Source organism: Pavona decussata, unplaced genomic scaffold (assembly GCF_977016875.1).
Source record: "Pavona decussata unplaced genomic scaffold, jaPavDecu1.1 SCAFFOLD_106, whole genome shotgun sequence".
Taxonomy (NCBI): Eukaryota; Metazoa; Cnidaria; class Anthozoa; order Scleractinia; family Agariciidae; genus Pavona; species Pavona decussata.
In genome coordinates this window covers 1373397-1386485 of record NW_028145520.1, presented here as the reverse complement: position 1 = coordinate 1386485, position 13089 = coordinate 1373397, and the positions used below count along the sequence as shown (strand labels likewise).

Sequence of the window (13089 nt, the reverse complement as noted above, 5' to 3'; positions counted from 1 at the left end):
AGTTTGGCTCAAGCTCAGTGAACTGCCACTTATAAACAACGCCTTAACATATTACCAGGATAAAATAGGGGCATGTATCAGTGTATGTACAATATACTGTTTTGGTGTAGTCATGAGTTAGTAGTTTGATGCTGGTAATACTTCATAGATTTCTTTCCTTTTTTTTCTGACAGCAACAACTTGTTTTATCGACATCAGTTTTAAACGAACAACTTACAACTTTACTGGTAAGTAGCTGAGATTATTGCACTGTATGCTTTGTATACGTTGTCATACAGTTAAGTGTTGTTCGTTGTATACTTTGTATACGTTGTTATACAGTTAAGTGTTGTTTGTTGTATACTTTGTATACGTTGTTATATAGTTAAGTGTTGTTCGTTGTATACTTTGTATACGTTGTTATATAGTTAAGTGTTGTCTGTTGTATACTTTGTATACGTTGTTATATAGTTAAGTGTTGTTTGTTGTATACTTTGTATACGTTGTTATATAGTTAAGTGTTGTTCGTTGTATACTTTGTATACGTTGTTATATAGTTAAGTGTTGTTTGTTGTATACTTTGTATACGTTGTTATATAGTTAAGTGTTGTTCGTTGTATACTTTGTATACGTTGTTATATAGTTAAGTTTTGTTTGTTGTATACTTTGTATACGTTGTTATATAGTTAAGTGTTGTTTGTTGTATACTTTGTATACGTTGTTATATAGTTAAGTGTTGTTTGTTGTATACTTTGTATACGTTGTTATATAGTTAAGTGTTGTTTGTTGTGCGGCTTTGTCACTAATGCCCTGGTTTCTTCTAAAAAAAAAAGTGCACTGTGGAGAGATGATAATGTTGGTTGAGGGTACATGACTGACTATTTGCTTGATTTTCTTGCGGTTTCATCTTGCATTATTAAAAACGTCATTCAATCAGTGCGTTTGCGGCTTTTGGATTTGCACTATTACACACATTTAACAACTGTAAACCATACAGTCTCTTGGAAAAGGTATTTGCTTATTATAGGTTTGATTTATACATATTAACATTTTATGCACTGTTAATACTTAGTAAAGGCTCTCTTCTTGTCCTTGTTCTTTTACTTAGCAGTTGACGCATGCGCCTAATGGGGTCCTGTTATTTACTACGTTCTGTGTTTGGAATGACTTTTATTTGTAATTTTCTCTTCCAGGGGGTTATAACTGATCGAGACATGGCAAGGGAAAGGTGAACTCATACTATTTTGCATTGTGAACGTAGCTTTTTTTTATATTTTATTGCCGCAAAGGTTCCTTCACCTTATTTTTAAAACAAGATACAGTCGAACCTCTCGGTCACCCTCTTTCAATAAGTAGTCAAATGTGATATAAAATAGAGATTTTTTGTGTGTTTGACGCATTTTCTGTGCAGCCTCTATTAAGTGGTCACTTAGCCATTTTCCATGGGTGACCGCTTAATGCAGGTTCGATTGTTCCTTCTTTGGTACTGTGCCAGGAAAGGAACTTTTAGTTCCTTTGATACAGGGCTACATCACTTTTTACATGTATTATCCAATGGTTCTTCCTGGATGCTATTTTGTTTTAAAAGAGCTAATTTGAACGAGAAAATTAGAAACCAATAATCCATCAACACCATCCTAACTTATGAACATGGTGCTTTCCGTTGTTGCCTTTCTGAACAGTTGTTTGCAATTCTTCACAGATTACGGTGTGATCTTCAGTATGCCAATTCACAAATTCAGCGCTTGAAACAGGGCCGTTCATCGTCTCGCCGCACCAGAGAACTTCCTGGTTCGCAGTTTTCAATTAATGATGATAATTTCTCAGGAGGATTCCACTCAGATTCGCCTCGACCGAGTTCCCCTACTTCCACCATAGATTTGGACTCGGGTAAGCAAAGCTTTCCAAACAATAAATAATATATCCATGAGAAGAGTGAAGCTGCAAACCTTCATGTACTATTGTAAAAATTACAAGTACAGACAGCGTGAGAAACAATGAAGTAAATTAATTTCTTCGACGGAAGTAATTTGTCTGCGACCATGAAAAGGTCAATGATAATATTTTGCAATGTCACGTCTAGATTGAATTTCAAGTGCTGCTAATTTTGTCATCTTACTTTTGGTTCTGTCATTCTTCACGTTTTCTCTTGGAAAACACTTTTTCATGGCTCCATTCGTTGAGTTGCAATCGCAGGTTTGAGTGATGAGTCCACTTGAACGTTTCTTGTCTGCAAAATGTGCCATCTGTCACGAAATGTAAACTACAAAACCGCAATCATGGCGAAACATGTTTTCAGTTAGAGCTTATCTTGGTACGCTTATTATTTTGTTTCAAGCATACATTCAAGACACATTCTCATCGATCCAGTGTTCAAACAAAAGCTTTTATTTGCAACTGACGTTTCATTCTTGTCTTTTGAATGTATAGCCTGTTCTAAGGCAGTCCGTGGTTATATACCTTTGGTTGCATGTAACAGGGATATTAAATTTTGCTTGTTTGCTTGGTTTTGCAAACTTTTGAGCACTTTTGTCAGGCTGCACAATGTTTCTTTTGTTCTACCATATTTCCATGGCACAAGTAATGTACGTTAATGTTGTACTGTGGTTTGTTTTTAAATAGATTACGCTCGATTGTCAGAGACAAGTGATTATTTAGCTTCTGAAGACAACATGGTACGATACTAAGTAAAGTATTGAAAGTGTGTTGTTTCTAGCAATGGCAATTGGGTAATGTACAGCTACTGTGACTCAAGTTGCTGTGGTATTTGCTGAGAACAGACTTAGATTCTACTTTCTACATTGGAAGCATGCCCCAAGTATTGCTTTAGATCTCAAGGCTGGAAGGACTATACAAGGCTGGGGACTATACAAACCACGCATGCGCACATTCAGATAACCTGTGAAGTAGCAGCTATGAAAAGCTTGCAATGTTTCTTGTAACTTTGTCTCGTTTACAAACGTACGTAATGCACGGTTATTTCTCTATCTCCCTGAAGAAAAACACAAATAAGACCGCAGTAAAGCCTCCCTCCACTATTCCCCTCACTGAATGTAGCAAACGTTTGTTTTCAGTGGTGGAGCAACAGTAAGGGGGCGGGGGGTGGAGGGGCAGAATTATTGATGTTTGAAAATTGTAAGTCCACTGAAAGGTTCTTAACAGTTTTGTCAAAGATTGTACGTATCTTCGGCTATCAGCACCGCACATATGACCTAAACGCCCAGAGTGAAGACTGTGTTCTATTGGCGCTTCTGTAATCGTTGTATAATCCTTATATAACAGCTTTTTCGTACTCTTTGTTGTTTTTGTAGGAACCAGTGGCTCGTTCTTCATCCCTTTCTGGTTACCGGACCAGAAGTTCATTGGTAAGGTTTTACGTTAGTCTTGTATCTATTGAACAACAGTCTTTAATTTTGCTGAAAATTAATACGTTTTGTCGTTAAAACTGCGGTGTTTTAATCCTATCCATCATTTATGTTTCTTTTCGTTTTAGGAAAACATACTATTTGTTTAGGTGCGTGTTTTCACTCCTGGTACTCGGGCACGATGCCCAAACACTGGTCTGTACACACCAAATGCCTTGTCAGGGCCACTGTAATCTTTGGGTAAAATTACAACCCATAGTGTGTAATGTCCCTGGATACCGCACAAAAATTGTGCACAGACTGGTTCTTGTGCCTGGTGCTGATATCCACCTGGAAGTATGCTTGGGCAGAGTGCTCGGGTACCGAGTGTAAACGACACCTCAGATCACGTGATATGCACTGGTTTATTATCGTCGTGCAAAGGTTTTGTGGTGTATGACGTCACATAAGCCAGTGCTGTTTTTGTTCTTTGTTAAAAAGAAGTGACTTTTCTGCTTTTCAAAACCTGGATGTTGAAACATTGTAACGATTACTTAGCAAAGTTTCGTTACCATGGGGTAAACATGGGTGTTGTGATGCCAAACACAGCTTTAAATCCACGCACTTACTCAAGCACAAATGTAAAAATCGTCTTGTTTTTATGTCGTTGTTGTTGCTGTTTTCAATTTCATACCATATGTTGTCAGTGTGAGTAACTACCTCCCCCAACCTCCCCCCATTCTAACCAGTAACTGAAGCTTATTTAATTTTACTTAAGATGCTAACAAATCCAGATCTCGCAATTGGCACCGAATGCTACGACGTATAGCACGTGGTAAGTCATTCGGTTTTCTTGTGCACACCACAAACAGCTTTAAACGTATATATTAATTAAAGTTAAAGCACTGGGCCTTCTCTCTTGCTTGATTCTGTTACAAAGGTTTGTTTTGCTGAATTTACGTGCGGAGTCCTACTGAAAATCTGAGCCATTTGTATGTGTAGTTCAATTCGCAATCATTCATTTTTTTGATATCACTCCTCGCTTCTCAAAGAGAATGTATCCATATGATAATGTTATAATCTAATTCGCCATGCATACATTGTGACCGATATCGCATCGAACACGTCACTGGTGTGTTTTTGGGCTCTGCGTTCAATTAAATAGTTAAAATGGCCGGATTAAGAAATATTAAAAAAATAATAACGAAATAGTGCATGGAGACTCACAACTGAGCAAAATTGAATGGGATTTCTCATGATGGCACGTTATTTCTGATATTTGAAAGAGAATCGCTTCAGTAGATATGTGATTTGACACAGAAGCCTGTTTAGAGTTCATTACAAGTAATCTTTATTTCTCTGGTTCCAACGAAGAATCTACGAATTACGTTGAGAAACATTTCCAATACCAGCTTAAAGGTCAAGTGAACCGGGATTCGCTTCTTCTTCTTCTTCTTCTTCTTCTTCTTCTTCTTCTTCTTCTTCTTTTTTTTTTTTTGTACAGTTTCCTTAAAAGAAATCATTATAAACTAAAATTAGCCAGAAATTTTCTTTGCTGCAACGATCCAAAAATGGCCAATCAAGGGAATGTGAACGAGTTAGATTTTGTGTCGTTTCCGTTGGTGACGTTAACTGAGCTTTAGTAACTTGTTGTGCTTAACGTGAAGTTGAATTAATTTTAACCTCGGGAAAATACGTGGAACTCTTACTTTTGATGTTACAACGTAGGTAATTCCGCAGACACAACTCCAAATGAAAGCAAGTCGACTGCCTTCCAAACAACGGTTTGCTAATTGTCGAATCCAAGATGAGAATGAAGAAAGTGAACGTGAAATGACGTTAAAAGTGACATTTTCATAATATCTCTTCGTCGAAATGTCATTACATTTTTATATGGACCATTATCTACATTTGGTTATAATTTTGGTTCACTTAACCTTTAAGAAGTTCCAAGTCGTATTTCTTTGTAGTCGGTTTCTGTGGTTTATATTTATGACGGTGTCACATTTATGAGTTTTTCTTGTAACATGTCTCGCTAACTTTTATGTTTGCAGTTATTTATAGTGGGGTAGAACTTTAACTGTTTTGTAATTGTACTTTTTATTTTCAAAGGAGTATATGGTTTTTGTTTGTGCTCTGTCGACTTATTACGTCTATTATCTATCAGTTGTATTGCATCTTTGTCTTTACTTCGTATACATTGGGCCTTAACGCAAATTGGTAGCCATCATTGCACAATTTTTATTACCTTGCTCGTGTGTTTCACCTCTGGTTTGATTGGTGGAAAGTTGATCTTTTCCAGTAAACTATGCTTTGATTTCCCGTTAATGTATATGCTGCTAGAGTTTGAAGCTACAATATTAGATAGGTTAATGTTAATAAGGCTGATTTAAACAACACCTAATACCAATCCAAAATTATTTTCATTCTGCTTTGAACGACCGTCATTTGGTTACTTACAAGGTAGTGAAAGCAAAATGAATGAGCAGCATCTATTTCGACTCTCTCGTTCCTGACAGAGGTTATTTTAAAAAGAGGGGCTTGTTAATATTTATCGAACTCTACTCGCTAGGCCTGAGTATGTGTAAGCTGTTCATATATGCCTGGAGTGTCAGCTGTTGGCACGCACACTTCACTGATGTTGTCATGTTTCATTTTGTTATGGTTTGGGCTTGTTTTAGTTGACTGTGTTTTCTTACTCTTGTTCAATTTGCAGGCCTCCAGTGGGTACCGATCCTCTACGGCTTCCTCGCGGCACACATTGCGATCTCGGGAAGAAACTCCAACACAATGGCGGCGAGGAGGCCGTTCCACAAACAGGGCCTACTGGAGCGACGATGGTGCCGAATATGATTCACAATCGCAGATCTAGATCAGTGACGCTCGACTTAGTTACAACGTGCCCACACACGTAGCCAACGGTCACTAACTTTGTGCGAAGTGTGACGCAACTGTCATCTTCAGAAAACTGCGTCTGTCACGGAGAAATAGCGCTATGGCGCCGGACGTTTTATCGATAGTTGTTGAAAATTCTTTTAGTTTTAAGTAAGTACGAGAAATATTGATTTTTAAGCCTTTTAATTTGTAATTTAGTAATTCTTAATTCTTAACTATTAGCATGTAACAAACGCCTCAAAGCTTCCTAGTTTTATTTAATGTTTCGTGAAGGGCTAAATGTTTTGTGGTTCGTTTTAGAGAGGATCTGCTACGTCTTACAGTGTCAGACATGAGGGTCCTGCAAAAGGAACATTGTCACTTAAAAAAAGAATGAATTCAAAGTAATGAAAACGAGTTTTTCTCCAAAACCGTTTTTTGTATTTTTCGTTCTTTTGTTGCGGAAGGAAACTAGGTTTTTTGTTCCAAATTAACTGATGAATTCCCCTGACGGGTCAACAGATCCAGTCATAATAAGATAATTTATTCAGTTATTTCCCAAAATAGATAGCGTACGATGTCATGGATAACATGACGACTAATCGTAACAGGACTTCAAGTCTTCTAATTCAGTCTGCTGTTCGTATTGGCGGTAAAACGGGATCCGAGCCAGGATTCGCGTAGTCTAGCTGGCAGATAATTTATGCCGACATTTCGCTAACTGCTACCATTTCTTAGACGACAGATGAAGCGAGTAATTTGGTATCTAAACTATGTAACTATACAGAATTTATTTCCAGGACACTGTTCTAGTAATCCAGTTAAAGTAAAGGACTTGCCCTTTTCGATAAAAACTTAACATTCGAAACATGGTCTGCTGCGATGATTAAAAGGCCTTATTGAAAAACCCCCACGGTACCAAGCCCTGAGTCTTAAATCAGAGTAAGCATACATAGTATGTTCGATTTGCAAATGAATTCGAAAAACCAGAAACTTCGAGGACTGACAAACAGGTTTAGTCTTAATAGGCGTTAATATATGACCAGAACAAAGTTGTCATTTTTGATTGGGTATTAACATCCTCATCTGAGCGAAAAAGGCAGACAGGCGTGTACAGAAATAAGACAAATTCCTCTTGGATAGAGTGTTTTTTTGTTTTGCTTTGTTTGTTTTTTTTGTTTTGTTTTGTTTTTTTTTTTTTTTGTTATTATTATCTCGAATTTTACCTGCTGTCTTTTTGTTCACAAGAAAGTTTTACCCGCACGGTCAATTTTACTCGCATTTTGTTAAGCTTCGAAAAAATGTTAACAGGCATCAAATAAAGGAGCTCGACTTGCTGTTCTGTTAACCCTTCGGGCACTCCCGGCCGTACTGTGAGCTAGTTTCAATCATGTTCACAATAAACGTTTCGATCGCCTAACGTGAACTATTTATAGTGAAATATATCTCGGACTAAATATTGTGAACTTTTGAAATTACATCTGTAGTAGCTTCCTTTTGTGGCGCTGCAGTGTCTTAAGAGAACAAGGTTACCTCGATCGAGCTCCCTTGTATCCATTTGATAAAATAAAGTAAAGTACTTGAAGAATGAAAAGAAAGGCGAAAACGTCTGGTCAAAGTTCTGTTGTAGTAGGCCCGGCTTACTGTATTTCTTTATATTAAGCCGACGTGGGAAAAACTAGACAAGTGAAGTTTACCTATTAAGGGAAAAATAGAACAGTTGGAGGCTTGGCTTTTCAGCAGTGCTGTCTGCGTAGACAACCAGTAATCTTCAAGTGAAGTATTTGGAAGTATTTTAGATCCTGCGAACGTAAATAGCATAGCTAAACTTTTCAAAATAAATGAGTTTGTATATACGGCATTAATGGCCCATGTTCTTGGCAAGGCTATTCTCTATGAAATATAAATGGAAATGCTCAGGGTAGTCTGCTAATAAAGGAAGAAAAAGAAAGAAGAGGCGTTTTGTTTTCGTAGTTGGGTATCAGTTGTCTAGCCCGGTGTTTCAGAGGTGGAACTAAAAACCCGAAAAACAAGGCAAAGGGGACATGGGGTATTACATTCCTGTTAGCCATTCGTTGCCTTTATCCGCGCTGATCTGTCTCGACCAACTAGGCATGCGCAACAGTCCCGCTAGTCATTTCCTCTTATACATGCCCTGGGATCGACGAGACACTGCATTTTGACTCGAAGCGGTTATAAATCCCATATCAAGGAGACGATCTTGGGCAACCTGGGCTGCTTTCCATATAGAGTAAATATGGAGAAAACAGGTTGGCAAAGTATAGCAAAAGAACAGAACACCATACTGGAGAAAAGATGGAGACGATGATCCGCGATGTTGTTATTTATGAAACGTGGCGACTTTATCTCTCTTTTTTAGCAAACTTCTCTGGCTGGCTAAAAACTGGTGTACGCTATCGCTTGCTGGCAAGCTGGAAAATTTTCTCTTGCACTGGCTGGCATTGTCTTCCTTTTCCTATTTTCAACTTTGCTGGCTAGTTGACAAACATCACACTAAAAGCTGGCTGGGATTTTCATTTCTTAAAAGTCTTGCTCGCTGGCAGTGAAGAGCGGGTATTTTTTTCCCAGGAACGTCAAATAGTAAGCAAGATTGACGTGGGGACACTCAGCTAGTGTTTAGTAATACACGCGATTAATTTTCTCCAAAAGGGTCGTTGGGTACTCTTGAAAGAGCCCGTGAAGCTATGGCTCGTTGTCGCGAAGTCCCGATTTAAATCCTATTGAGAACATTTTTCACATTGGTCCAAAAAGTTGGGAAAAGATGCCCTAAACAAAGGCATCACACATGGGTCGTATGAAAAATTCTGTTATAGAGTACAGAGAACAATCAGTGGTAATTCTCAGGAATTGATCGATAAAACTATCCAGTCTATGAGTGGTCGCATTCGCGGCATAATACAAAACAACGGAGAACGACTTTTAAAATATTAACTCCTTGAGTCACTGACCGGCCATCGCCTACTGGAACTATGTTTCAAACGCGTTATTGACGGTTTACGATGCATTTTGCACGATTTATGGCTGGTTTTGAACGGTTTCAAACGGTTTTGGACGATTCCGGCTATCACTAAAATTGATTTGATGTAAGTCTTTCATTTGTCTCTCACTGCAATAAAACCGTGGAAAATCGTTGCTAACAGTTTGTAAACCGTGCCAAAAGAGACTTTCAAATAAAATCGTTGTAAGCTCTAAAGAATAGGCCTTATCACGGTTTTCGACGCCATTTTGACGAGTAGGCAAACACGCTTGAAATAACAGTGTTTGTATGGAAATCCGATGTCAAATAATTTTCATAAAACATCGCTTCTGAAAAATTCATGAATGTGAAACTTTTGGCACTAGGTAAAGGATTTTAAGAACAAAAATTGGAGGGATGTAGCTGTGCCAGAAAGCGCCCAGTCGTGCTTCGAACTTTCCATACATTTGTCTGTAAAGGGAACCAGCCGTGAGCTGCTACTAAAAATAGTTCGCGGGAAAAAAATACAGACAAATGTATGGAAAGTTCAAAACACGACTGGACGCTTTCTGGCACAGCTGCATCCCTCCAATTTTTGTCTTAAAATCCTTTTCCTAGTGCCAAAACTTTCCAATTCAGGAATTTTTAAGAAACGATGTTTTACTAAAATTATTTGACATCGGATTTCCATTCAAACACTGTTATTTCAAGCGTGTTTGCCTACTCGTCAAAATGGCGTCGAAAACCGTGATAAGGCCTATTAAAACACATCAATAAAATGAAGTGTTTACAGTCTTGCCTCAAGGTCTTCAGGGTAAAGAAAGATAGTTTTAGAACTATAAATTCACAAGATTAATTCACAGGATGAACATGGGTTCAGCGCCAGTATTGCGTACAGCGTGCTGAACGTAGATGTTACCTCTGGTTCGAGCCCCACTTGAGCCCCAGTTGTGCTCCTAATTAGTAATAATTCTAGTCTCTAAATAAACGTCAGTCAAGAAAAGGAGAATACAGAAAAATCCTCTTTGGTGTTTGGTAGAATTATTTCAGAGCTTTGAAAAAACACATGAGAGCAGCTCGGTGAGAATAAAAAAAAACGGCCACGAAACCAATTTTTCAAAAATTAACTCTCCTCGAATATTGGTGGTATCAAAAGTGATTAAAGTCTGTATGTAAAGCTATTTTAAAACTTTGCTTAAGTGGGCAAATTTACCTAAATTTGAATGAAATTTAAAGAAGTTTTAAGAAGGGATAGAAGAAAGAAAATGATTTTTGCAACACCAACAGACAGTTGATACCCACGCAAGAGCACCCCGGGTTGTTAGTGGACTAACTTGGTATCCGTCTAGTAAATATTAAATACAAACTCTAATTTTAAAACTTCACTAAATCTTCAATTTTTCTTATTTCTCTTAATTTAACCAATCCTTCTACACAAAACTACTCCTCCCAAATATATCCAAAAGTCACTCAAAAATTCACAAAATACCCCACAACACAGATTGACGGGATAATGATAGGGTTTTTGGATTGCTTGAAACGTGAATGAGAAATTGCCATCAAAGCCACGCCAAGTGGCAGAAAAATGGCGTTTAGGTGAATTGCCCCCTTAAGACGAACATTTTAAAAAAAATCGTTGACGTAATCGACATCAACCTAAGAGATGTAAAGAAATCCACGAGTTCAAGACTTCTGCCAGAGTTGTAAATGAAAAACAGTAATTTTATGACATTATAGGACGAAAACAAGCTTCGCACCAAAACGGGGCCGTGCCTCGTGCACGTCTTAGAAAATGTGTCCCACATGGGAGGGAAAGACGCTGTCGCGTCTTATATAATGTTTTCAGCATCATCGGGTTTTCGGAGCTTCCTCGGCGGGTGGACCGGTGAGGGTGGGACTCTGCAGAGACTCTGCGCCCAGTAACTCTACCCCAATGAGGGGGGTAGGGGGGAGCAGAGACGGGGGAGCATTTTGCTCAAATTATTTTTCATTTTTTTGTATTGTTATATTAACATGTTAAAAGGCGCATTTTAACTCGCATCCACTTCAGATGGATGTATCTGGCACTGTTGATTCGATGTAAATGTTTAGAAAGCTATGTTCTTGTCCCCCTTCAAGGGGGCAATTTACCTAAATTTGAATGAAATTTAAAGAAGTTTTAAGAAGGGATAGAAGAAAGAAAATGATTTTTGGAACACCAACAGACAGTTGATACCCACGCAAGAGCACCCCGGGTTGTTAGTGGACTAACTTGGTATCCGTCTAGTAAATATTAAATACAAACTCTAATTTTAAAACTTCACTAAATCTTCAATTTTTCTTATTTCTCTTAATTTAACCAATCCTTCTACACAAAACTACTCCTCCCAAATATATCCAAAAGTCACTCAAAAATTCACAAAATACCCCACAACACAGATTGACGGGATAATGATAGGGTTTTTGGATTGCTTGAAACGTGAATGAGAAATTGCCATCAAAGCCACGCCAAGTGGCAGAAAAATGGCGTTTAGGTGAATTGCCCCCTTAAGACGAACATTTTAAAAAAAATCGTTGACGTAATCGACATCAACCTAAGAGATGTAAAGAAATCCACGAGTTCAAGACTTCTGCCAGAGTTGTAAATGAAAAACAGTAATTTTATGACATTATAGGACGAAAACAAGCTTCGCACCAAAACGGGGCCGTGCCTCGTGCACGTCTTAGAAAATGTGTCCCACATGGGAGGGAAAGACGCTGTCGCGTCTTATATAATGTTTTCAGCATCATCGGGTTTTCGGAGCTTCCTCGGCGGGTGGACCGGTGAGGGTGGGACTCTGCAGAGACTCTGCGCCCAGTAACTCTACCCCAATGAGGGGGGTAGGGGGGAGCAGAGACGGGGGAGCATTTTGCTCAAATTATTTTTCATTTTTTTGTATTGTTATATTAACATGTTAAAAGGCGCATTTTAACTCGCATCCACTTCAGATGGATGTATCTGGCACTGTTGATTCGATGTAAATGTTTAGAAAGCTATGTTCTTGTCCCCCTTCAAGGGGGCAATTTACCTAAATTTGAATGAAATTTAAAGAAGTTTTAAGAAGGGATAGAAGAAAGAAAATGATTTTTGGAACACCAACAGACAGTTGATACCCACGCAAGAGCACCCCGAGTTGTTAGTGGACTAACTTGGTATCCGTCTAGTAAATATTAAATACAAACTCTAATTTTAAAACTTCACTAAATCTTCAATTTTTCTTATTTCTCTTAATTTAACCAATCCTTCTACACAAAACTACTCCTCCCAAATATATCCAAAAGTCACTCAAAAATTCACAAAATACCCCACAACACAGATTGACGGGATAATGATAGGGTTTTTGGATTGCTTGAAACGTGAATGAGAAATTGCCATCAAAGCCACGCCAAGTGGCAGAAAAATGGCGTTTAGGTGAATTGCCCCCTTAAGACGAACATTTTAAAAAAAATCGTTGACGTAATCGACATCAACCTAAGAGATGTAAAGAAATCCACGAGTTCAAGACTTCTGCCAGAGTTGTAAATGAAAAACAGTAATTTTATGACATTATAGGACGAAAACAAGCTTCGCACCAAAACGGGGCCGTGCCTCGTGCACGTCTTAGAAAATGTGTCCCACATGGGAGGGAAAGACGCTGTCGCGTCTTATATAATGTTTTCAGCATCATCGGGTTTTCGGAGCTTCCTCGGCGGGTGGACCGGTGAGGGTGGGACTCTGCAGAGACTCTGCGCCCAGTAACTCTACCCCAATGAGGGGGGTAGGGGGGAGCAGAGACGGGGGAGCATTTTGCTCAAATTATTTTTCATTTTTTTGTATTGTTATATTAACATGTTAAAAGGCGCATTTTAACTCGCATCCACTTCAGATGGATGTATCTGGCACTGTTGATTCGATGT

At 38.4% G+C, this 13089-nt stretch overlaps 1 protein-coding gene across 13 annotated transcripts in view; it reads left to right on the top strand.

Annotated features, from left to right (window-relative positions):
• The window catches only part of LOC146471143 (rho guanine nucleotide exchange factor 12-like), a 65174-nt gene extending 57023 nt beyond the window's left edge, over positions 1–8151 (top strand). For 12 of the 13 annotated variants that reach the window (XM_085121150.1, XM_085121155.1, XM_085121157.1 and 9 more), the window contains 6 exons: positions 174–227; positions 1173–1207; positions 1682–1869; positions 2602–2654; positions 3291–3344; positions 6040–8151. In XM_085121150.1, the coding sequence (XP_084977276.1) occupies positions 174–227; positions 1173–1207; positions 1682–1869; positions 2602–2654; positions 3291–3344; positions 6040–6195 (540 nt within the window). In that variant the 3' untranslated portion in view covers positions 6196–8151. Of the gene's footprint in view, positions 1–173; positions 228–1172; positions 1208–1681; positions 1870–2601; positions 2655–3290; positions 3345–4101; positions 4159–6039 lie in introns of all 13 variants that reach the window. The other variant, XM_085121156.1, reaches the window with a different exon arrangement.
• Positions 8152–13089: the final 4938 nt, after the last annotated feature.